Source organism: Schistosoma mansoni, chromosome 1 (genome assembly GCF_000237925.1).
Source record: "Schistosoma mansoni strain Puerto Rico chromosome 1, complete genome".
NCBI lineage: Eukaryota > Metazoa > Platyhelminthes > Trematoda > Strigeidida > Schistosomatidae > Schistosoma > Schistosoma mansoni.
The window spans coordinates 52,145,060-52,171,486 of record NC_031495.1 but is presented as its reverse complement, the minus strand read 5'-3'; the positions used below and the strand labels follow the sequence as shown (position 1 = coordinate 52,171,486).

The 26,427-nt window shown below is 33.9% G+C and overlaps 2 protein-coding genes across 2 annotated transcripts in view; one reads left to right on the top strand and one right to left on the bottom strand.

Annotated features, from left to right (window-relative positions):
- The window catches only part of Smp_172150 (putative atp-dependent RNA helicase), a gene marked incomplete at its 5' end in the record, with an annotated part of 38,608 nt that extends 29,268 nt beyond the window's left edge, over positions 1–9,340 (bottom strand). The window contains 6 exons of the mRNA XM_018794807.1: positions 64–171; positions 1,391–1,664; positions 2,922–3,345; positions 4,258–4,415; positions 5,141–5,366; positions 9,201–9,340. Of these exons, the coding sequence (XP_018649183.1) occupies positions 64–171; positions 1,391–1,664; positions 2,922–3,345; positions 4,258–4,415; positions 5,141–5,366; positions 9,201–9,340 (1,330 nt within the window). The remainder of the gene's footprint in view (positions 1–63; positions 172–1,390; positions 1,665–2,921; positions 3,346–4,257; positions 4,416–5,140; positions 5,367–9,200) is intronic.
- A 5,034-nt stretch (positions 9,341–14,374) lies between these two features.
- The window catches only part of Smp_172140 (hypothetical protein), a gene marked incomplete at both ends in the record, with an annotated part of 17,578 nt that continues 5,525 nt past the window's right edge, over positions 14,375–26,427 (top strand). Inside the window, 4 exons of the mRNA XM_018794806.1 lie at positions 14,375–14,445; positions 18,937–19,081; positions 20,627–20,968; positions 23,628–23,912. Of these exons, the coding sequence (XP_018649182.1) occupies positions 14,375–14,445; positions 18,937–19,081; positions 20,627–20,968; positions 23,628–23,912 (843 nt within the window). The remainder of the gene's footprint in view (positions 14,446–18,936; positions 19,082–20,626; positions 20,969–23,627; positions 23,913–26,427) is intronic.

Sequence of the window (26,427 nt, the reverse complement as noted above, 5' to 3'; positions counted from 1 at the left end):
AAACTATTAACAAAAACATAAAAGTTACACTCATTTGAAACAATGCGTTATTTGCAGAATTACCTTGGCTCATACACACTGATGCTTCATTCATTCGTGACGTTGAATAATTAGTCCATTCTAAAATATCTTCTAGATAATAAACTCTTACTTGCTTTGCACGGTACGGTACTTTAAGTTAATTAGAATGAAAATGAAAAAGTAAGATTTGAGAGGAATCTAAAACCTAACATTGTTAGATGCGAACTCATGAAAATAAAAGGTAAGATACATTCATGTTTCGTAGACTTCTAAATTAGACTGATGAATTACTGTTACTCCGCTTAAATTACGGCAAGCTGACAATCATTGGCATTGTTATAACTAGGAACTATTGACATTTAACACATAAAACAAAGGATCTCAGATAAAGTCTAGAAAATTGATATAGATGAATCAGTCATTGACATCAGCACTACCCTGGATCTGATGCACTACCAGTGGACCAAAAAGATGACAACAGTTAGACTGAGTAAAATACAATCCATACAAATAGTAACTCAGCTAACTGTATCCCCCAATCACAGAGAAGGTCATCATGATAAACTGCTTATAAATAATTTCCAATAGTTCACTTCTTTTCAAGCTAATGTTAATTATGAAATTTAAGAAAACAACATGTGGATACATTCGAATATCTTACTTTTCCCTTAAGAATTTTTGATTTTTGAAAGTCGGGCATTACTATAATTTGTTAGATGGTAACAGCAACATTTAGAACTATACCTTCAAATAAATTATCCTCCTTTCGCAGGTAACATCAATCTGTTACCGATAACTACGGGAACCATAAATCTGTTAGAAAGAATATTGAATCAAATAATTTTTAGGACTTGACATCGATTTTATGAAACTATCATGGGTTAAGAATTGCTATTTGATCTTGCAAATAAGAAGTCCTGTTTTGTTACTGATATTGGTTAACAGAATATACCGTAACTGTTAACACAGTATAAAGCACCTTCACACTACGAAACATTTAAACACAAACGTTTTTGTTATTTCTAGGTCCATAAAAGTTTTGCCGTGCTGAAGATAATGCATTAGTTTTATAAGAGTTTAAGGGGTATTTGACTGTCTTCTGTATACAAAATGCACTGGATAGATTTACATACAGTTATAAATTATGTATTGTGTTCACCAGACACTAGAATTACAGCTTAATAATAAATTCACCGGGTCCAAGTTCTGTTTCGGAGGTTGTTTGATTTATAGACGATAATACTAGCGACAGTCCTAAGTATAATCTGTATTTCTACTGATATTCTTTTGGAAATTCTTATTAAATATCGAATAGGTACTTAAACGTTATAATAATAAGTAGAAATTAGATCCATTCACAAAAACTTACTACTAATTATTGGCGCTCCATTATAGTATTTACTAAAACCCTGTAATGGTTTATAGACTACATTTTCAGATGATATATTATTCCGTATATTTGCGATCGGTGGTGTAACCTTCGCTGTAAAAGCAGGAGAAAGATTATTATCTGTTGAATGTGATGAAACTGAACTGAGTTCGTCGAAGCCATTATTTATTAAATTGAACTTTGGTTGTTGTATTTGACCTTTAAAATTTATAGATGAAATCTCATATTTGTATTGTGCGGCATTATTATGAACCTGTATGTCAAATAAAATGAATTATTTAGCAGTAGATGAATATTCGTTGATCATTCCAAACATTATTTTATTTAGTTATAGCACGTTGTTCTATTCTAATTGAATAGATGTTGATGGGTCATTATTTCATAAAAAATATTCTCACTACCAAAATCAATTAACAACCAGTTAAAGAGTAGATCTACTATCTACCATGATAAAATTAACATACTGACACCTGATAAATTTATTTAATAGTCTCCTAAAGTGTATGCCATGATATATATGATACTTCAGGAAGATCCTAATTGGTAACTAATTGTGAAAATGAGCATGTGTTTATCGATCTTGTGAACTAGATATATACAGAATTCATATTATAAAGGAGACCAACCAGTTCAGCATGTCAGAATGAAAGGTTCTTGTTTAATAAACTACCACCAATCTATTATTCATTTCATCAACATACTTTTCAGTCTAACCTTATTTACAAACAATTTTTATTTTTCCGTCATGTTTTAGCTGTTCTAATAGAATGAAATAAAATTCAACTAAGGGATTCTTCTTTCCTTGATTTGACTTAAATTCCACAGTTACATGTAAATACTACGATGTCTTGGTAACGAAATATCTCAATTTCTAAATTAATATGAATATAGAAAGGTTTGAATAAAGCTCAATTGGTGGCATCGATCGAGTGATATAGGCAATATCTATGGTTAGTAAATGGATTTGAACTTAATAACCTTTTTAACACAATCTGTTCATTTTATTTTCGATTATAAACCTAGTTTCGCGGCTGATAAAAATCTGAGGTGATTTGGGCAGACTCGTGTACTTAACAATCCAACACTTTTTCAGGTCTTATTACTATACTTATGTATCAATATATTTTTTTAAAGTATGTTTGTATGGGGACTTTGTTTATATTCAAGGTAATTTTCATTTCAACCATCTGGGGAGTGACAACTATTTTATCTTATTTCTAAACCCAGCTGTGTAAACTCACGACCTCACTTGGTCCTTAAGATATAACTATTAGACCGTAGTATAACTCGCAAGACCCGTCCAATAAATATCTATTAGAGAAGAAAGTTGTTATTATTTTTGATTGTGAAATGCGTTATTGAATATTATCTAAACAAATGGTGGAAAATTCAATTAGAATATAAGATATAATACTTTCAGTCGGTAATACGACGAGGCAAACGTAAAATAAAAATATGGTCAAAGTATGGTTTCAGAAACAACGTAGGCACTACTTAAGTTTACACTTACTTCACAGTAGGTCATCGGAACAGAGCTTGGAGCGTTTACTGAATTGATTGAATTCTTCATCTCATTAAGTATGTTTTCGTGACAAAACTCGTACGTAGATATACGAGAGTTAATAATGAGAATCACTTTTAAATGTTGATACTGATTCAAAAGAGAAGGTATAATTGCCAATAAAATCCCATAGCCTACATCTGGATTATCAGCACACCATGATTTATCTGTATCACCATTACTGACTGTAGTCATCATTAGTTTAGCTTCAGTGTTTTGCAATTTTGTTAAATGTAAGTTTTCTGGTATTTCGTCATCTTCTATTTCATCCACTATGATATGTGTGGTACCAGCCATAATTCTTGGATCTGCACATATTGTCCTCAGTAATACTCCATGTGTACAAAACGTCAACAAAGTTTTAGGAGAAACCCTATATTAAAACGTTATTGGTAAAAATAGAGAATACAATCATATGTTTTTTATATAGGTTCCCATTTCAAAGTTCTATTAAGTACCAAACAAATTAATATAAAATGATGACGTCATGCATCCCGTATTAGTCAATTTCACATTCACTGAAAACATATTCTGCTGAAAGTGTTAAACATGATATCATGCTAATATTCACTGCTACACCTGTCACCTTATCATCATTATATACTTCCTACCTATTACGGTAAGTTCTTTTTCATTGTTACCACTCTTTATCCAATAGTAACGAGGAAACTCTAAAAATGGGGCAAACAAAATTACGTTCATCTACTTAACAGCTATTGAGTTGTAATCGATGCTCAGTGGTCAAGTTTATTTTTCACTGAAAGACTAATTGATTATTCAAATGGCTTTAATTTGAAAGTTGTTAGTGAATTTTGTATCAAAGTGGAAATTTATTTTAGTATTTAACTTTAAAATACTGTAAACCTTCATTTATTGATAAATAATACAGTAAATCTTGATATTCGTTTGCTGATAAACGATATTTTAATCAATCATTCGGTATAGTTATTGTTTTAAATACGTTCATTTTTCCGAACATAGAGTTTGTTGTACCATGTAACAAATTCGTGAGTTGTTTGAAACACAAATGATCTGTCAAGTTAATAATCAAATTTAAATACATGTAGATATTCAAATTTATGTTATTATGAAAATAAATGGTACAAGTCGTAGATCATTGGTAAATATTATTGGCTTGTATAGTGAGACCAGTTTTTATTCAATTCGTTAATCAGTCCTCATGATGAACATTTTTAGTCGAGTATTTTTCAGCAGTTTTGAGCAATGGTGAAATATTTATTACTGTGAATAAGAGATGAAATGATTTAATGTTTAATAAACTTACTTAGATTCCAGTCGAATTTGATACCCGACTGTTTGACCAGTTGTTTCTCCTCGTATTTGTGATAAACGATCAGCATTTATATGGGCATACAGACGATATGGTTGGGAGCATATTATACGACAACGATGACCTTGCATGTAGCACTCATCCACTAAAATCTAAAAAATAAAGTTTTCAGGACATCGCTAATGGTTTATTCCCCGAAGATCCTATCAATATTTTATCAAATCTTTTTGTCGATGATAGACGGTAAAAAAACCAACCATTCGTTTTTAGTAAGAAAAATCCTCCAGTGGTATCTGCACACAAACGTTTGACAATCAGTTGATGATATACTTATATGTATTTAGTTGTGATAAATCATTTTGTTCGGAATAACATGAGCTTTCTCACTCTGTTAGAGCATAAACTGCATTGACACAGAAATCGTTAAACCTAAGTGATCTGGTAACAAAATTTCGCAGTGTATCCCACATAAAATAGAACGTATTCTCAAGGAAAGCATGAATTTTCAGAAAGCTTTAGATATATTTTATTTATCCGCATAAGAAACAAGAAAGCTAAATCGCTGTGACTAGTTGTAGCACGATAAAATTCAATTCAATATTAATTCTTCCTAATCAACGGCCCATTATCAGCCGGCCGATAAAGTTCATTTTGGATAAAGGACGACATTCAATGACATTACTACTAACATTTCGATGTATAATTTGAAATCAGTTTAAGAAAATGTAGAGAAAAATTATCTTCATTAATCTGGAATAGTACATGTTGTTCACCAAATAAATGCAATTACTGTATTAGCCAAATAAGCTTACAACTATATTTGGAATAGCTTCACTAAAACTTTTAAATGTCCACTCCAAAGAAAATTATAGAATACCTGAGGCAAATAAGTAGTTTTTCCAATTCCAGGAGGTCCTGATATTATTGTTATTGGATTAGAGTTTATGAAATGGATAATTTGTTCACGGCAATCATCAACTACGTTTTCCTCTGAAGTATATTTTTCTTTAGTCCAGTGCAAATTCTTCTGAATAGACGATGGTGGCGGAATTTGAGGCACCGTTCCCATAAGTCGTCCTGTGGTACCCTTATATCGTTCTTTTCTGATTTCTGAAACATTATTATAGAAGAGATATTGAACTGATTAGTGTACGCTGCTCCTAAAAGATCTTAAAAATTGAACAAATAGATGCTAAAGAGTAGAGAATTCGAAATTGATCTGGATTCATTTTTTTGACAGAAGTAGATATCTTTAACCACGTTTTTAAACACCTGGGCTTTCTCAACATAAACTAGGCTAATTTGTCGTAAGCAATAACATACCGAATATAACCCCTTTATCAATTTAAACGATTCATTGTCTATAATGTAATATGTCATAAACTGTTGCCTTTGAACCTTTAATAGCTCAGAAAAATGAACTGCTCAAAGTATTCTAGGGGGGATTTTCACTAAAGAAAGAAAAAAATCCAGATATTTACCTACCTACATCAACCCGTGAAATTCCATCAGCTGGAGGATAAAGTTCAAGTTTTTCTCTTGGGGTCACAGGATTATTTTCCAAAAGCTGAGTTATCGAACTCTTGCTATCCCATGTCAATGAGAACTTTGTTTCAGAAAGTGTAAATGCTGGCAGATATTTTTCATTATCAACCAAGGTTACTTTGTCACAGAAACTAAAATCAAAAAGCGATAAATGTATAATTTATTCATAAAAATAATGGAAAACGTTTTAATTTGGAATATTACGCGATTAGCCCCTCATGTGAACTTAAGTCCAGGTGTATAACAAAAGACGTCTTCCACCATATTTATTGTGAAATATTCTTAAAATACACTTAAATCTAGATACATTGACTCAAACATTACAGACTATTTTAATAAAATAAAGTGAATTTAAACATTAGTGTTTTAATAATATATTTAAGGCATAGCTCTCGCATAATATTTACGTATTGTATTGAAAGTTGTTACTTTTTATCGAAATGTTATCAAATTTAGGGAAAGACAAAGCTAGAAGACTTCACCATAAGACACCGGTTACAAGACGAAAAAAGCGATGTTTTTGCTCAGTAATCCAGCATAAACGTGAACACTTTGAACAAAATGGAACTTTAGTGCTTACAGTTCCGAAGCATTTTTTGTTATATTTTTATTTTGTGAAAACTAATTTCAAAACGTAGTTTAAGAAACTTCTGCCAAATACCGTAAAATTAGAAAATATTTGTTTGTGACACTCGAAAATGATCATCAGTTTATCACAACACTGAAATTGAATATTAAAACTAAGGAGATATCAAATAATTGTCGTATACATTATGACAATGTGTTCCTTGGGATGTATAACTTTCTTGGCAAAAATACTCAGTTTCAATAAAAGGTGAATCAAGATACTGATTCGATAACTTAGCTGGTAAATTCTGATGAGTGAATCAAATGTGTTTGACACCCTTTTACTCATTATTATCAGTAGGTTAGAAATGACTGAGGGTGGTAATTTTTCAATTTGTATAAGTGTGCTCAGGACATACGTATATATTTTAACTTGAACTTTTTCATTAGTGTACCCAATATTATGCATGTTTTGTCACCAGAAAGTTTTAAGGAGATTCCAGAACCTTGTTGTCAATCTGTCTTCTTGATATAGAGACACGATAAATAGCAGTTAAAATAAGTTTAATTTTAGACTGCTCTTGAACACAAAAAGCTCAAATGTAGAGAAAAAACAATAAGTTTTCACAAAAATCTTTACAAGCAATCGTGTGAATTTAAATTCGTGAACTGGAGGAGATGAAATATCATTTCAAATAGAAATAGGCAAACGTGAAAATAGAGATTCTAATAAAAAAACATTCCTCTAAATTTGTCGAATTTAAGTATTTCAATCAAGATTTCAAAAATGTTTGTCACGGACAAAACAAAACTTTAAGCCAGAGATATATTTATATGCATTATGATATTTCACTTTTTGTGGTGTTTGTACGAACTAATGATTTCTTTGCACTTGATTCCCCGCCGACTATGAATTCCAAATAAAATACGTTCATATGTGCTCACCTAGTTCTGTATGCTGTAAATTGCACTATTTCGAGAATCCCTAGTTAGTTCAGTGATTCAAATACCTCTAATTGTCATATTGGCGTCGTGATGGAGCTTATGATTGAACAGTTGGACATACGTTCAAGTTATGAAGTCTTCGAAAGCTACGTGGAAAGGTTCGAAGTCTGGAGTATGACGATTAAAAATATTAAGGATGATAAAATTGTGGCACATATTTTTACATTCATCTGAGGAAAAACATGAAGCTTACTAAAAGCTTTGGCATTCTCAGATAAGTCTATTTCATTTCCCTATGCAACTCTCAAAGAACTACAACTAAATCACGAAAAGTGTGATAATGTCAAACGCCGTGAAGGGGCAAAATTTCTTAAAAGTGATTCGGTAGTTCACTCATTAGGTGAGAGAATTTATCCTCGGACTTCAGAAACAAGCTACTGAGTGTAATTTTGGAGACCAACTTCATGTCCAGCTGCGTGATCGATTGATTTCATGGATTATCACACCAAGTCTGTAAAGAGACCTTATGTAAATACCGAAATGTTCCTTTCAAGATGCTGGAACTGAGTGTATTATTTATGAGGCAGTGTATGAGATCGACATTCAGGATATCCATAATTCTACTACATTACTTAGTTATCCCAATCCAATGAGTACTCAACGTCATGTAAATTACAATTCACTGAGCAGTTACAAAGCAGAATACACAAGTGAGCACAGATTTGGTAAACGCACATCATGTAATAAATTACATTCACGTAATTCATGTGTATTTTGTCAAACCCAATCCTTTAGGTATGGTAAGACGGGTAACATCAAGCCTGTCTGTGGAGCTGCTGTTCGTATTGTCACTAGTAATCATAAACCATGTAATTTGAATCTTATTGAGTTGGGTGTACCTAACGATCATGTATCCTTGTTCATGTTTTCGGAAGGTAGTGTCCATATTCAGAAGCAACTATATACCCTCCTTGATTCAAGCCATGACTTTATTGTTGATACAGTCAGTATAGACTCATATCCCAATTCAGAATCAGATGAAGCCTTGTTAGCCTTGCTTAACTCTGGAACTAAACTTCAGCCAAGACAAATTTATATTTCACTTGATATTTGTCGAGAAAGCTGGTGGGCCCGTATTCAAAAATAATTGAATCAACACAGTGAATTTAAGTGTATCAAATGAAACTCAGAATCACTGAAAGACAGAAAACTCTATTGAACCAACTTCTTATCGGATTTCTCAGGTTATTTTACTCCTACGTACACTAGTCAGCTTAGAATAAACGCTTCGCGATATATTGATAACGTATCAAATATATCTTTCCTACCTCTTCGCATCTGACTTCTGATTTCGATTAGTTGGGGAAAGCTCCGTATATAGAAGGTGCTACTGGTAGCAGGTTGTAAAATCAGGATACTAGTCGTATCTTCAATGGCAATCCCTGCCGACTATGAATTCCAAATAAAATACGTTCATATGTGCTCACCTAGTTCTACATGCTGTAAAGTGTACTATTTCAGAAATTCATAGTTAGCGCACTAAGTTGTATACTTCTTATCATCGAAACTATCCAAATGCAAATCATGTGTCACGTTAAAGGTTTGTGGAAACCGTTATGACAATAATTGAATTGTAAACGCTTATGTGATAAGGTTTCACCATTTCAATAACGGAATGCCCTCTTAAACACTAGCAATAACCACAAAGGTGTGGTAGGATTATGAAAGTCTACAATTCAGTATTGCCTGTAATTAACTTTGGAGGACAATAAATAACTTCATATGAATATGGACAACTTCGTTTCTGTTAAACAAAACAGTACCTGTATGGTTCGAAACACAGTCCATTTAGGCAAACTATAATATAACTCAACGCTTACTTCTTATATACAGAAGAAGTTGGAGTGTTTAGTGATTGCCATTTACTCATCAATAAATTCTCCATAGCGACAATAATTTCATGTCGAAATTCTTTGGCCACTTCGCTGAACTGTTCATTATTCTTAATAGATAGTATCATGTTCTCAATGTTGTATTGAGGACTCCCTTCACTGTTTGAAAGATACTTTGAGTTGACTTTGCTTTGCTCCATATGATTTTGGACGATATCTCGTTGACCATCTGAAAAAGTGCCAATTTGTTGAATAAAAGCAAGAAAGTGAAAATTCACGAAGGCTGTAGATAGTTTACACTTAATTCAACTTTTGATAACAATCTCAATGGCATTAAATAAATGAGGCGCAATAACATAATGCCTTAAAGTTTGAGGTACCAGTTCATTTGGGGTATGTGTTACAAGTAAGCCCCTAATGTCTCTGTGAATTTGGAGTTTGTCTTGGTGTTGTTCAAAATTGTAAGAAATAAGCAGTGACGTTTGTTTACTCACCAAAACTTATTTTTTCAGTCAAACAACCTGTTAAAACCTTTTCTGTTAAATTGCTGAAATAAACGGTCGAATAACAGTATGACCAGAGAGATGGTTTCTTGATGAATAACAACCATTATCTAGTTTCTGCGTGAGAATTTGCTGTTTTCAAAGTTTGTTTGCAGGTGATGGTTGAAGTGGACTACTTCTGGTAACCTAGTTTATCATCAAATATGAGATAAGTTACACCACTTCACTGTCGACCTAATTCTCAGAATGTTGATCGAATTGACGGATGATGTAAAGTCTCAGATGAAGGTGATTGCGTTTTTACGGTCTGCAACCACAATAACCCTAGATTACCATCAAAACTTCTGATAATTTGAGGCAACTGAATTATAATTAAAGTGGAGTCGTAAATGCGTAATTTTCGACTTCAATCGTATGCATATCGTTCACCTAAGTGAATTTCAGACCTGATGAGATCTGATGACGTATAACTTAACCAAAGTTTATATTTCTCAAAACGCAAACTGTTTATGAGATCACGTCGAATGTCAAGTTCACCACTGAAAACCTAAAACGGCTTCTATTGTCAACACATGCTCAATAATGCAGGAAACGTTTGGTAATTCTTCACAAATTACGCGATGTTTACTTCATTGAAGAAACTAAAATATATTTTTACATTGACCTTGTTCGAGAAAAATGTCCGTTTGCAAATTCTAATTAAAATGAACCAATATTTTAGTGAAGCCTGAACTACCGAAACGCTTATTTTACTTTAGTTTTTCGGGACTAGTATGAATAAAGTATACCAACAAAAGTGTTTGTGAAGTAACTTTTATTATTCCTCCTATTAGCATAATATATTGAGTTAGTGTATAACAATTCAGAATACTTTCTATTCAATTCGCTAGGCCATGCAGTTGCTAGACAAAGTCTGGTCACAACAGTGTCGTCTGAATAAAACCCACTTAACGGTTCATTCTGACGTTTAAAATCGAATGATTCACACTGATAACAGTAAGCTGATTAATTTTTTCAATACTAACTTTTAGCGGTCCCGGACATCATATTGTGAATGTTACTTCCAGGAACTTTTCCGCGAGAACTATTCTTCACATATCCGACTACATTATTTACTATTGATGGTCGTCATACTGAAGAAAGTGCGTTTTCCTTCTCTCCATTCGGATCACATATCACGAAACTTGCATGACAAAAATGATAGTGCCCAATTTTGAAAGCCTATAAAGTTCACTTGTCACTTTGTAAAGTAGCTCAGAGCATTGACTCACTACCAGTATACTTCGATCCACATCCTTAAAACACAACATATTCTCACGGATTTTAATAAGGTCGAGGTTTTCCGAAGGTCTCTTAACACTGCATAACACATAAATACTTCTAATACTCACTATTATTTACTTAGCTGATGGATGTGATGAGTATACGTCATCCGCATTTGCCAGTTACTAGTTTTACTTATACGTTTAAAATCATTAACTTCGCGTTTAATTTCAGCCGAAATAAAGGACGCGTGATCAAGAAAGCGCTGTCAAAATATAACGTCCATGACTACAGAAGCCATATTGGCACTGGTTGATTTAACAGTATTACTATGAACCATGAGTAGGAAACACCAAATGAACACAAAATCTCTCTTGTCTAAAGAATACGAAGCAACAAACAATAAAAAAAGTGGTATGTCAGTAGGAATATTTTCAAAAGTACTCAGTGGATACGAATGCAAATAAACTTTAAAATCAGACCAGAATACAATATGTTGGGCAATTTCGTGATTTCAAAAACAGAATCACCAACTTTTTATCATTCCACTATGGTCAGGTAAGCTTTAGTAAATTAATTTTTACCAAGGTGTGACTTAATTTATATCCATTTGGAGACCATCGAAGTTCTGTAGTCAAGCAGCTAACAAAATAGAATTTTATTATGGGCACCATAATTCTTCCTGTTATGTTTTTTTATATATGAACGCAATATGTGCATAAAAATACAATGGAATTTTCCTAAATTTGGTAACGTTTCAAGAGTATATATCAGTTTCTAAAATATGAGAACAAGACAGAAAAGTCTTCTACCTTACACTACTCCATGTTTAGTACTATCGGTCACAGACATTTAATCTTGTCTTATCCAAATCAACCGGCGCACCTGTCACTGAATGCCAAACAACTTACTAATTTTCGTGTAGGTCAAGTACAACCAACGCACATCAATCAACGTTGTACAACCACGTCATGTTTGCTCTCCACGGCAATCAAACTAACCCCATTGTCTTGATACTACTAGGTGGTAGGCCATGTTAAGTTTAACCATGAGTGGTAATCAGTACACAGCAATTATCGACGTAAAACACACACATTGATAACTGACTTCGTCAGACACAAAACACCCATTCATACAAAAACAGATAAGCAACCAAACAATGACAGTTATTTATTTAGACACACTGCGTTCAGTCCTTCCTTGGATATTACACTTTAAGTATACGCAATTTGAGGAGGGTTTTCAGACCGCCTTATAAAGTGGCTGGTTTGAAGTCTAAATTACTAATGCAAAACATAAACATCAATGGTAACAATGGTACCTGCTAGATTTGGATCATGTAGGTGTTCATTGAGATGCTTTTCCACGACTGGAAATATTTGTTTGCAGCTTGATGGTTTTTGACGAAAAAATTTCTGAGTCATGTTGTAGTAAGGAAATCCCCAATGTAAATAGAACGTTCGGAGATTTAATTAGAATGTAACATCACTCACTAGTGGAATGCCTGGCAGCAGATGATTTAGAAGACAGAATTGAAGACGATAGAAAAGTAAACGTAGAGTAATTATAATAACATCAAGAATAGAGGAACGGTGAAGTTTGTAAGGGACAGGTGATGGAAGATTATAGTGGAATGAAATAGAAGCACCCTGTCGAATATCAAAATAGGATCCCTGAACTACCTAACGAGGAACTATTTCTATGCCACAGATAACCATTTTGGACTTCCCACATCACCTATCATCAACACAAAATTCAGCATACTGTGCCTCTTCTTTTATTTTCAAAAGGACTTGGAGTCGGACATCTTGAAATCAGAATTACCCTAAGCTGATATGTATAGTATACACTGACTGGTAAGCCAAACTTACACCAGTATTAGAAAAAGACTAGGTGTAAGATCCAAACCTAAATTCCAATAGGTCTGGATGTGGTTGAATAACTATAGTAAAGGTTTAGTAACTCGTTTCAATCGAAATCAGAACAAGGTGTTTTGGAGTAATAACGGTTCTAAATTTCATCATATATACAAATGTACAAATTTACCTAAACAAATATTACCACCCAGTTATTCAACCGACAATTGATACCAAAACATTCAATCTAAATTACAATGAATAGCAAAGTGGTAAGAAATATATGAAAATTACCGAAAACACCAAAAGGTGAGTGTTATTCTATCCCTTCTGGATAGATCAAGTATCATTTCGTTTGAGCGGCTGTTTTATAACACAAATCGTTTCAATATCTGAGAAAGTGCTCCAAATTACAACCAAAAATGCACGATCCCAGTCAAAATCAAACCGCACAATCAAAGAGCGAGCAGTCAGTATGGCAGCCGTCAGAATAATAATTAAAACAAACTAAATACAGTTCAGTAAGGAACATAGAGACTCAATAAAAACGATAAGAAAACCAAGAAAATTAAACGTTACAGACTTAATTAGCATCAAAAAGTTAACAATATATACAAATAAAGAAAACACAAGGAAGAAATCACAAATGTATGCATGGAGGGATTTTCACTTTCAAAATGGATCTAACACTAGGTGATTGTATTTCTTTTTATTCGTTATACATACATACATTCACTCATACATACATACATAAATATATTTTTGTTCGTTCATTCTACAGTTGTTTCTCGTACTTTTCTAATATATTGATAATACTTAGTGACCCAACAACACTAAAGCATAGTACTTCATAGACTGAAGAATACAAATGAGTCAAAACCCATGCTTTCATGTCATATTAAACCTAAACTGAGATGCTATGGAAATTCACGTGTTGTGACTAAACAAAAGGTGGTTTAGCGAATCCTCATCAATTCGGATACTCGAAGATGCTTGTGTTCTGTTATAAAGGAGTACGTTTGGTGCGTAAAAATGCAAGGAACATCGGAAATCAATATCTCATCATACACAAGCAATCACTCTCTTAGTTGTCAACAACTATTCAACAATTAGGTCAAATGCTAAGTGAACTAAATCTGATTAAGTCATCGAGGTAGTGGTCATGTTTAAGTACACTAAACTGAACGGGACACAGGACAAACTCTTCTATGACTAAAAAAATGTTTTCCATTTTTACTCTCAACATATTAAGCTAATTTAGCAGACAAACATATTCAAATTACTAGATCACATATTTTTTACTTATTGAGGCCCAGTTTATGGAGGAGTCACATTATGCATTATGTTGATGTCTCAGCCTATATTTCACTCGCTGGTTTGCAAATATAATCGTATAAACCGATGATTCAAACACATTGTTTGATTTCAATCACTTGTATAAATGGTAGTATCGAAACTAGGGAAAACTCTGTAGTAACCGTGCATTTGAGCCTGCAACTGATAATGGAAACTACACTTCTGATGAGCCCCAGTGTTAACAATGGACGGCACTACAGTTAATCCTTCATCATTACAAATGTTGGCATTTATCTTGTCAAATCGCGGTTGCAGGTGAATAAATATTGTCCCTCTGTAGTACTTGTCTGTATATCAGCCAACAGTTATTAATAAGTCAGAGTGTAGAAACAAGTTACAAGTTAGGGTATCTGATGACCTTCGTCATTTACGAAAATTTTGGTGAATAGTGTCCCGATGATCTTCATAATCCGACTGAATGTCGAACGTCGTTACTCCCTAACGTTGTCCTACTCATGCCGCGGCAGCATATTGAGAAATGAATTTCCGTCAAAATTCTCTGCTGAACTTTCACTATGTTCAGTTTCAACAAGTTTTCCAGACCAAATATAAGTTGAACAACTGGAAACAGTAGAAAATAAAAATTGTTTGGAGTAGGCTATGGATAAAACTTACGGACTGTCTCATAACAGCAAGTAAATTATAAACAATTAACATCTTATGTTAGTGAAGTTAACAAAACATCTCATGTTCGATGTCTGGAACAGTTCAGAAAACAACAACTTTTAACGTTAGTGGAGATAGATAAATGTTATACTATAGAATTTATTTATCAAGTCGACTGCATCAGAATTCGACTACCACAGTCAAATGGTACTCTAAAGTTAGACTCACTTGCTAAAAGTGAAAAGGAGAGCATTTAAATGGTTTCAAATATCAGGAGTTTGACAGTTCCTATACCCATAACACCTTTTATAATCAAAGTACGCCAAACTATTCAAACCAGAAGTTAGAAGTGAAGAGGTTCGAAGATATATTTGAAGGGTTGTCGATACATAGGGAAGCTCTTAATCTAGGCTGGCTTAAGATTGTAAGAGATGACTATCACGGCGTACACATTTGTGATCTCGTGATGATGCGTAACCAAGCTCCTTCAGCTAGATGTGTCCAGTTAAACTAATGAGGTCAGCACCAGTATTGAAGATTTGCAGAACTATGGATTTTTGAGATTTATTTGACTCCACAGCCCACTCCTTTCCTGGTGACGAAGTGACTAACCTAAGACGTGATCAGCTTGAAGTTTAAACTCAACAACCTTGTCTATGTTTAACACTCATACTATGTACTGCTATGTTCAACAGAATCTGGTCATCTTTCACTAATATAAAGTTTTCCTCATTTCCAGACGTCTTGTGAAATGAAAAAATTAAATTATAAGTACATGTAGAGATACACTATTACATGAGTGAGGACACAAAACGGACAAGAGGAAATAATTTTGTGTAATAGATGATAAGCAGTCTTCTCACATTAAATCTTTTGGGAAAAAATTACACATGTATACGGGCATTTTAATGAAAAATTGTTTGCTTTTGAGTCCTTTAGACACAATAATACAAGGAATCTTGGGATAAAACAAAATGTTATGTTGTGTCCTACGTGCAGTAGTCGTTTACGTGATCCAGAAACCTTACCATTCTTCCAAAGTTCATCGTTTTAGGCTTTTTGCTACGTTCACAAACTCTTCACAGAAGCTCGACAGGACGAAGATCTGTTTCTTAACCACGAGAGATAGATAAATGTTATCGGTGGTGGTACCATAATTAATATGGCACGCCTTCTAGAAATTATGCAAAACCATGAAGTTTCCCCATTCCCGAACTGCCCGACGCCAAAAAGCGTTTCGACAAAATTCTCAACAGGTAGGAGTTAGAGGCAACCGTAGCTGGCAAACATAGTTGTCTGCTGTACTTCATCAACGTGGCGAAAAATGTTCCCTAGAACAACAGCAATGATTGGCGTCCAACTGGTGAGTGTCGGTGATTGAATACAAAAACCATTAATGATTGTTATCTGTTCCTTCACATTCACTAATCGATAGCTACCTTAGAAGGTACGACTGTTTTGTAGAAATCGACCAGGTTAAAGCATTTAAAACCAAATTCCTATGGCTGCTAACGGCATTCCCTAAACAGCCAACATAACCTGTTCCGGGCTCTACGAATTTTCGTGCATGCTTTTCGGCTTAAGGACTGCTGCCCAAACATTACAGAGATCCGTCTATGACGTCTTTCGAGGTCACAACTTCGTACATGGATATACTGATGACCGCTCGATTTTATGCCCGGAGAGAGGATCCCACTTATAGCGTCTGAACTTTGTATTCGAACGACTGAAAAAGCTTGACATTACTGCATACATTCAGAAATATCGAGTCCGCCCCGACTTTCTGGATTTTCTCGGATATACTATTGATGCTCAAGGCATCCACCCTCCTGGAAAGCAAAGTCGAGGCCATTCTGAACTATTCAGAAGCAAACAAACAATTACGTGTGTTCAACGGCCTGGAAAGTCTGTATTGACGGTTCATACAGAATTGAGCATCTCCAATGCGTCTTTTAACAGAGTAACTTTGTGGAAGTGTGAAAATTATCGATTCGGACGACGACAAGGAAAAAGCGTTTTCCTTAGTCCGGGAATTTATCACTATAACAACCATGCTCACACTCCAGGACACCAAGCTACTCATTATTATCCCAGAAGACGCATCCGACTCGGCAATCGAAAGTGTTACAACAATGTGTAAACGACACATAATAACCTTTATGATCCTTCTTGAAACCGTATGACACTTACAACAGAAAGCCCATAGCCATGTATTGTGCTGCGCGACACTTCCAACACCTTTTTGAAGGCTGAGAATTCACTTTTTTTTACTAATCATAAACCTCTGTTTACCGATCGCAAACCTCTTCCCTCCCCTCTAAGAACACCTACAGACAAGCACTCTTCTCGAAGGTCACGACAACTGGACTACATTTTCCGGTTGACTTCAGACATAAGACACATTTCTGCGGCAAACAGCGTAGTTAGAGATGTCTTCTCTCGTACAACCTATTTCACCCGTCTAAGCTCGTCCAGCTTCGAAATGATAATTCTGATCTTCAGCACAACATTTTAACTACTTATCAAACAGAAGGAAACAGGTAAGGGAACTTTAATAACTGACGCATCTACAGGTAAAGATCTTTCAATCGTGCCAGAACATCTTAAATACTTGCAAGAGCTTTCCCATCCAGGTGTTTGAGCATCCATCAAGCTCATAGTTGAACGAATTTGTTGACCTAGTATAATTAAGGACGTGAGGGAGTTGGCAATCTCCTGTGTAGGCTGCCAGAAACCTATGGTGATTAGACACAACGAATGTCCCTTAGGCTCTTTCAAAACTCTCCATGCTCGTTTCAACCATGTTCATCTACATTCAATGGGACTCATACCAGATTCAAATGGATACTCTTACCTCTTAACATTTTTAGACCGTTTCACACAATGGCAAGAAGCAGAACCCACCAAAGACATTACTGCTGAAACAAGGGCTCGCACCCTCGTCGAACGATGGGCAGAAAATTTCGGCTGCTCTCCTTCTATCACTACAGACCGTGGGGGCGAGTTCGGATCTAGAGTTTTCCAAACGACCGCCTACCATCCACTAGCAAACGGCTTGGTAAAACAATTTCATCATCAGTTGAAAGCTCCAATGTCAGCTGCAGACGTTTTACAGCGGACCAATGCCCTTCCACTCGTGTTACACGTTATTCGCAATACAGTGTAAGCTAGCACTGGGTACACTGCAGCTCAATCCGTTTACAGAACGTCACTCCGACGTTCAGGAGAATTAGTAAATCCTCTGTCTTCTTCAATGAATATGGATCAAAAATCTCATAAGGGCAGGCTTACAAACTCAAAAGACTTACATAACTATTTATTTCAGAGATATACCGCTACAGTCGCTTGTTTTCAAGTATCATACCAACAATATCTGTGAAGTTTTTCAGAACAACTTAATAGATTAATAATGATCACTATCAAGATTATGAACTACATTTAGGAAAATCTTTCTCATACAACCTTTACTTCGAGGAATTAATTTGATTTTGTTTCACATGATATGGTTGTACATACCCTCTTCAGTCATATGAAACCTGATAAAATATATAAAAAAAATCAAACTTAACATATTACTATTTGTTACTTTGTGCATGTATTTGGTTGACAAAATGTGAATGCAGACATGGAAAAACTTTTGTTTTTCCGTTTCAAATGTTTTAATTACCATAACAACACCTGAAACTGACGATGGTATGAAATTAAAGTTTCCTAAGTTTTATTCTATTTTAATTCTAGCCAGCAAGCAGCTTCATAAGTGCTGGGACACGTAGCCAGAGCTTTCACTCTTCCAATTCATTGCATTCTAAACGGTCCAAAACGCTATCATATCGTACAATAAGTAGACATTCCAATGTTGATGAAGATTTATTTGGAATGCCGATGTATTTGAAAGAACGACAGGTAAATAAATTCGAAACATGCTTAATTTCAGTAGTGCCGTTTAACGGAGCAGGATAATAGTATTTCGAAAGACCCCGACATCATTATTACAAGGCAAAAACTATTTAGACCAGGTTTATTACGGGAAGAGTGTGGGCCTGAAAAAGAAAATCAGCAGAGAAGAAAAATAAGGCATCTCACGTCTGATTTAGTTCGTAGTCTTATGTAAGGAATTCCGTGATTCATCTTGCTTCACAGAATACCTTCAGATTACATTGACAAGAAAAGAATAGTCATACCACCAGAAAAATATAAAGAACTTTTACAAAAAGCTAAATTGTTGACAGATGAAGAGGAACGATTTGTTAATGATCAAGAGAAATCTGAACAGAAAACAATTCTGGTAAGAATCCTATTTGTAAATATGCATTGAAAATCGGTGTATTAAACTTGAAGTTGACTGATGCCAAATTGGAAAACTGAAAATATGCTACTTCAGACTTCCTTAAAACATACTAATAATAAATAAGAATGCACAAAGTGTTGTTTACTTCCTGCACAATTGATAAGTAAACGTTTTTAGTGTTACCTGAGCATACAAAAGTCACTTTGCAGAAGAACTCATTTTGCCTGTAAAAGTGATAAAATGGCCTAAAATATTAAGGGTTCGACAACGCCTTTGTCCACAACACCTTTACAATCAAAGGATACCAACCTAGTTAAATCAAAAGTCGGGAATGAATAGGTCAAAATATATATCTAGAAAGGTTGTTGATGTGTGTGAGGAGTGTCTGAGCTAAGCCAGCTAATCATTGCAAAGGATGAGTAGCACGGAGCACTCACCCGTAGTCTGGTCCGAATGCGTGACGAAGCAGCTTCAGCCGAGGTGTGTCCTGTAAAACTTCTGAGGTTAGCATCAGTTTTGAGAACCCAAAGGACTTTAGTTTTGAGATTTATTTACTGCTACAGTTTTCTTCGTCTGTTTGCATATATGACGTATATCTCTAAACAAAACTAATAATCTGATACGGGATCCGCTCACTGTAACGGTCTAAAGCCATTTTACGAGCAAAGAAAACTTTACAAAGATATTAAAAGCTGTGTCCGCTTCATATCACAGTGAATAAAAAATACATATGTTAAAACTACAATCATTTGAGTAAAAATAATGTTCCAGTCATGCTTTTTGACCTTTGAAGTGATCTTATTTTGGAAATTCGCAAACCATTTCATTGGTGAAATACAATACAGTTACATATCACCTTGAAGATTCGAGTTTGCAGCTTGGAAATATTGTCCAACATGAGCGGCCATGGATAGTTAACAAATTTCTATCATTCGATGATTATTCAGAAATATCTGATTACTTACAAAATTATTGGCCTTTGTTACCTAGTTTCGCTTATTTGTTGAATTGTTGTATAGTTTCCAACTACGTACTGTTGCAAGTATCTCATGTGAGGTCATGTAATTTTTTAAATAATTTTTATTCTTCACATGACCACTGAAAAACAACATAATCATGCGTACCTAGTATTAGAACAGACGCTTAAAAATCTTCAAAAGTGAAGTGATAACGTTTAAGATAAAAATACTGATATAAACCTAGCAAATTTCCTTCACATGAATGTACTTGTATGCCTATGTGATATTCGAGGATGCAACCTTATAGAGTGATCTTTATCTGCTTTAGAATATAGTCACAAAACTTGTGCAACGTACTCCGATCGACAGAATGCTTTTCAAAGAGCAAAAAACCTAGGAGCAAACGGATATGATCCTTATAGATTCGAAGTAAATATAACATTTTCAATTTACGTCTAGTAACTGTATTGGGAATCCCTACAGAAAATTGACGTTTCGGATGTCAAATGGTGTAAGTTTTTTATCTAATCTTTAGTACATGGAATAAGTTTAGTGTTCATTGATCCTCACTATTTTTTCGTAGGAAGCAGTAGAGCAACGTAAACAGAAAATGCGTGAATATGATTTAAATCGTGTGCGCAATGAACGGCTTACAGATTTAGAAGAAGAAGCAAAGAAACAAGCAGAAAGTTTGTTACAAAAAGCTTTGGAACAACGACAAGATCAAGAAGATGAAATAAAGGCATTAAACGAATGGATATTGAATGCCAAAATACAAGCAATAAGAGATGAACAAATTCTAGAAAAAAGTTTAATTAAGAAGGAAATGGCTGAAGAAGAACTACGTTTAGATAATATGATGGAGTTAGAAAGACAAAACGCTATACACATACAGGAAGAGATAGAAAAAAAGCGCAAACATCAGGTAGCAGCTTTATTTGAATTCTATTATTGATTGACTTGGAAATTCTTCTTGTAGGCTGACTGATTAAAATAACCATTATCAATATTATTCCGTTCTTTAAAAACCCAGTCCTTTGAATGATTTACAACGATCTAGCTGACTTGTTCTTGATGTGGATATAATCCACAGCCTTTTTCAATATCTCAGATATTCATATAATTAACAAAGCGACATATCATAAAGTAATGTGAAACAAGCTATTAGCTTAATAATTGATAAAGCCATCACTGATCGTTTTAGTAAAGACAGAGTTTCATGACATGATTTTAAATCAGCATGTTACTTGAAAAACATGATTGGTAAACTTTGTCTGGTATTGTATGGTTATTTTTCTCTAATAACCGTTGTTATGTTCTCCTCTGAGTCGCTAACTACGTTTCAGTGTTGTGGTATGTAAATCCACTCTTACGTAGAACCCTGGTCAGGATACTGTAAAATCATAGTTTTATAACTCAAGTGACTGTGAGTAAAACGTTTGGCTAAAACTCAACACGTCTAGTGAACCCTAGCATACGCATAACCAGGGCATTTTTAATTCAAATCTGAGCAAAAGGTTTATAATTGACTGAAATTTATGAACGATAAATAGCGTAGCAACAATCGATAAATGGAAAGATATGCTACCGTTAGAAGTATATGGAAATATTATGAAACAACCGTTTGACAAATATCTATTTTAAAAAACTGATTCAATAAAGAGTGAGGATCCAAGTTTCATATCTCACTTTTCTCACCTTATACTAACAGACTGAAGCAAAATACAAAAAACAATCGCTAAATTAGTTGATTACTTCGCTTACCTAGAAATGCAATGAAATATATGTAGGTTGTAAAAACATTACATTTTCTCAAACACAAACCTGGAACTACACCAAAATATCACCCCGTTTTATGTCAGATTAACGATGGAAACACTAATATATGAACGAGTATTATTCTTTGTAATATCATCTTTGGCTTTTGCAATTACTAATTCAAATAGTGGTCAGGCTTTAGAAAAATACATCGTTCAAAATTATAGCATATGAATTTACGATTGTTTGTCAAATAAAATTAAGATGTTAGTGCCGAGTCGACTAATATTCAATATTAACTTAGATAAGTTTGTATATTAAATACGAATTGTGAGATTAATCGTCAGAATAAATACAGTTAAGACATGGTTAAAGTTATAATAATGCAATCACAAATTCGCCCAAATGTTTAGTGGAAGAACATATCTTACATAAATAATTGTGTGCATGAATAATAACGAGAAATTTACAGTTCTTTAAAAAACCCTCGAAACTTCCAAAAAAACACCAAAAGCATCATGTTCACAACTTACTCGTGAGTGTATTCTGAGGTCATGTAAATAACTGATTACTTAGTCTATAATTCACTGTAGCGTTTTCAGTGGTATTATTGGACATTAATTTTGATACACGAGAAGAGTTATTTCCTTATACAACTGTTTATTTTATTTTATTTAGTTTGATGTTTTTAAGTTGCTAGTGGCATGAGCCCAATAGTATCTGATACAAATTTGAAGAGCAAAATAAAAAAGTCATCAAAATAATTCGTTGAGATTATACTCAAAACGAGGAGAGCAAATTTTCAAAAACCTCAGCTATCCAAATAATAAACTTGAATAAAATAATAAGCTGTTAAGTGACGTCCGAATTGTTCAGTTATGTACACTGATTAGTCACTAAGTAACAACCAACATCATGTTCATCTAGACATATTTACTTATCAAGCTCTTTCGTTTAACTTTACGCGTGTTTTAAGCTATCCAATATCAAATGAACTGTTTCTATACATGAATGATCAGACCAGTGGATAGGAAACCCCAAACCTAAGTTTCATGCTAATCGGCAGTCCTCAGCAGGATGTACCTGTTATTTGAAGGAGAGTTATTCTCTCCGTGGTAACTTCACTGATTCTGATACTAAGTGACACGTATATGGATTCCATCGAAATTTCAGTTAATTCTTGGTCACAGATGTTACATGCTAACGATTGTCACCCAATACAGAACCGTGGTTTGGGCTGTCTTGTTGAATTCCTTTAACGACTTGACACCACTTAAGAGACCTAAAGCAAGCCCTTTAAACGCCTGATTAGACAACTATAATAAAACTATGAATAGCAGTTTATTATTTCTCACGTTTTCAGAAGAATATTCTACGAAATATCAAAGTGCGCACATTTTTTTGAAAGTTTGTACTTATGATTACATATGTGAAGATAATGACAGCTTAATGGGTGAACTTTTCACTTCAAATATATCAACACTAATGAGTTTTCCCTTCTGAACAAAAAATCTTTCCTACGATTTCATGATCAATAGGTAACACCCGAGTTTTAACATAAAAATTTCGAACAGTTGGTTTATTCTTTGACTCTAATTTGTTTGGAATCTTATGAGTTGCATTAGTTTACTCCAAACGATATATGGATTTTATATGATTTATTTTTTCACTATAAGACTGTTTTTTAGTAAAATAAAATTTTAGAATTTCGGCGAATCCTGATATCAGGAACGTTATCATACAGTCATAGGTGGAAGCAAATTAAAATGGTTTTCGATAATTCTATGAAATCCATTATTATTATTATTATTATCGGATTTTCTTAGGAAATTCTTGGAGCTTGTAGAGTTTTAGAACAAATCGAGGAAAATAAGCAAGATCGTCTGATGGAATTAGAACGAACCGAACAGGAGAATATTTTAGCGACACAACGAATAGCTGAAGAGAATATGAAAGAAATTGCTAATAGAGAGAAGAAAAGGAAAATTCAAGAAAAAATGAGAATTGAGCTTAATGTAGCTAATGAGGAATTAAGAAAACGACGAGAAGTTGAAAAAGAAAAAGATCGTCTGATGGATTTGAAAATAATGCAAATTCAAAATGAAAAAGCAGTAAGCCACTACTCCATTAAACCATCTTTTATTGGCACGAAAACATGATTGATTTTTTAATGAAATCATTTTACATAAGATACGTAAGTTCTTCTAGAAACAGCTAGTAAATAATCGATTTGTATTTGTGCATTCTCATTCTCTGACAATCGAATTGTGTTGTATGAACAAGGACTGTAAAAGCTGCTACACAAGGACTAAGCGAAATGCTCTAAGAAGAAAAAGTTGACATCGATATGATGAGGTAGAACTTGGAAAATGATAACAATAGGTTAAGGGATAGTAAAGATTTACTTCTCGTAAAAAATCAATAGAAATTGATTTTTTCAACTTTTAGGTGTATATTATTGTTGATAAAGAATATGATACAGAACTACAGTAAGTTCTTCACTGGCTTTTGTTTTAAGCCATAACTTATAAAATATCAAGCAACTGGACTACTCAACCATAAATATTTTAAATAAAGAATTTCTTACTTTAATTTACTCGCTATAGGCATGGTGTGCACTACTTATGCAAACAGACATTAGTAGTATTTAGCAGGAATTGGAAGTAGAATGCTTATCAGCAGAACACTGAAATAAAAATAAGAGAAAGGTAAACGACGAGCGATCAGAATAACATCATGATCGAAAGGATGATGAAGTATGTGGAGAACAACTGAAAGAAGATATGCAAATGATGTATGATTTTCATATTTTACAAAGGCACTGTTTTCTGTATAAAACAGTGAGTCGCTTTTCCCCACGAAGTCTTCGTTCATTACATTAGTAATAATTCTTAATTCCCAACATCCAGAAAATAAATTTTATGAATATTCGTTTTCTTTTCAGAATCATGATATTTATCAAATACGTTTTTGTGTAAATGTGTCAAATCATAGAAAATACTACTTCAAGTTTAACTGAAATTGATATAACAGTTAATTTAAAATGTTTTCTTGTTAACTGAATCATAAAGCGTAATGTTGTTGTTCGGTAGTTCTTACTTTGTCCATGTCAAAGTAATGAGAAATAATGTTGAACAAAACTTACAGTTCATAGACACTGAGTACAACATATACTTAATATGCTTATAAGAATCATTACCTTCTTGTAATCCTTTTTAATATATACTACAATAATTCTATACTCAATAGTCGGAAACAAATAGTGAATATCTATGAACATTTGTGAATTTCCTAGGCTGTTAAACAACTTTTTAAGCAAAAACTTTCGCTTGACCATCGACATTTTTTTGTGATAAATTTGAGCATTTGGAAATAATATTTTCCGATATGTCGAATTAAACTGATGGAAGGTTTACTGAAAGTTAAAAAAATTACACCGATTCGCCCCTAAGAAGATTCAGATGTGTTTATCTATGTCAGCTGGTGAAGTCTGCTTCACTGAAATAGGAAGATCAACGATACTAAAATTGGATCTAATTAACTCTTATTGCTACTTTTATCAAATCATTCAAAAACTAGATTTTATCTTAGATACACTGTTGATGAGATTTTCACAATTGATCTGTTCACTGAAGAATTAGAAGCCGTGTCGTCATTAGTAATTTTAAAACATGCTTTGTTAAATAGCTTTAAGTAACTTATTTGTTTTATTATATTTATGATCATAAAACCATTATAAACACTGGTAAGCAGAGATGGATAGTGGCTAGCAGTGGAATCCAGGACGCGCGTTTCGTCCTGTTCGGGACTCGTCAGCTGGATGTACCTGCATCTCAGAGTTGATGTTCACTCTGAGACTCGAACCCAGTACCCTCGCTTCAAACGCCATCGCGTTATTCACTCGGCCACTGAGTCCTGATAGCCACTTGTTTGTGCGATGGAGTGAAGTTTAAATTCATTCAAGTATTGTTTAAAACGTAATGATTAATCATTTTAGGTGAATATCAATTCTGTGATGCAGATATATCCAGCTGACGAGTCCCAAATAGGAAGGAATGCGTGTCCTAGATTCCACTGCTAGCCACTATTGATCTTTGCTTATAGATTTCCGAATAGTTTGATGATAATATCTCTAAATGTGACACTAAATAACGTAGCTCTTAATCTAACAAAAAGCATCACCCCACCCCACTCCCTTAGACTCGTTCCTGAATAACAAACTACCGGAAACTTGAAATTCATAACATCCTGTTGTTTCCATTCACGTATACATTACCTTTTTCTTTCTGTTTTGCTCTGAATAGTGAGCATATACTTTGATATTGTGAATTTTAAGGATAAAACCATGTTAACTACTGTCTTTTTGCTGCATATCATTGAACCATGAAAAAACAAACAAAAATAATCTAAGGTCAATAGTTTTGTCCATAGATCACTTTCATCAATCATGTAAATTTCGCAACAACAACAAAAAAATTTTTAGGTTAAAATGTAAATTACAAAAAAAGAAACATATTGGATAGTAACTAATGAATCCGTATACAAGGGTGTAAATGGTTCACACCTATGTATATATATATCGAATATAAGAGTAAAAAATACAAAAAAATTTCACACTTGATTACA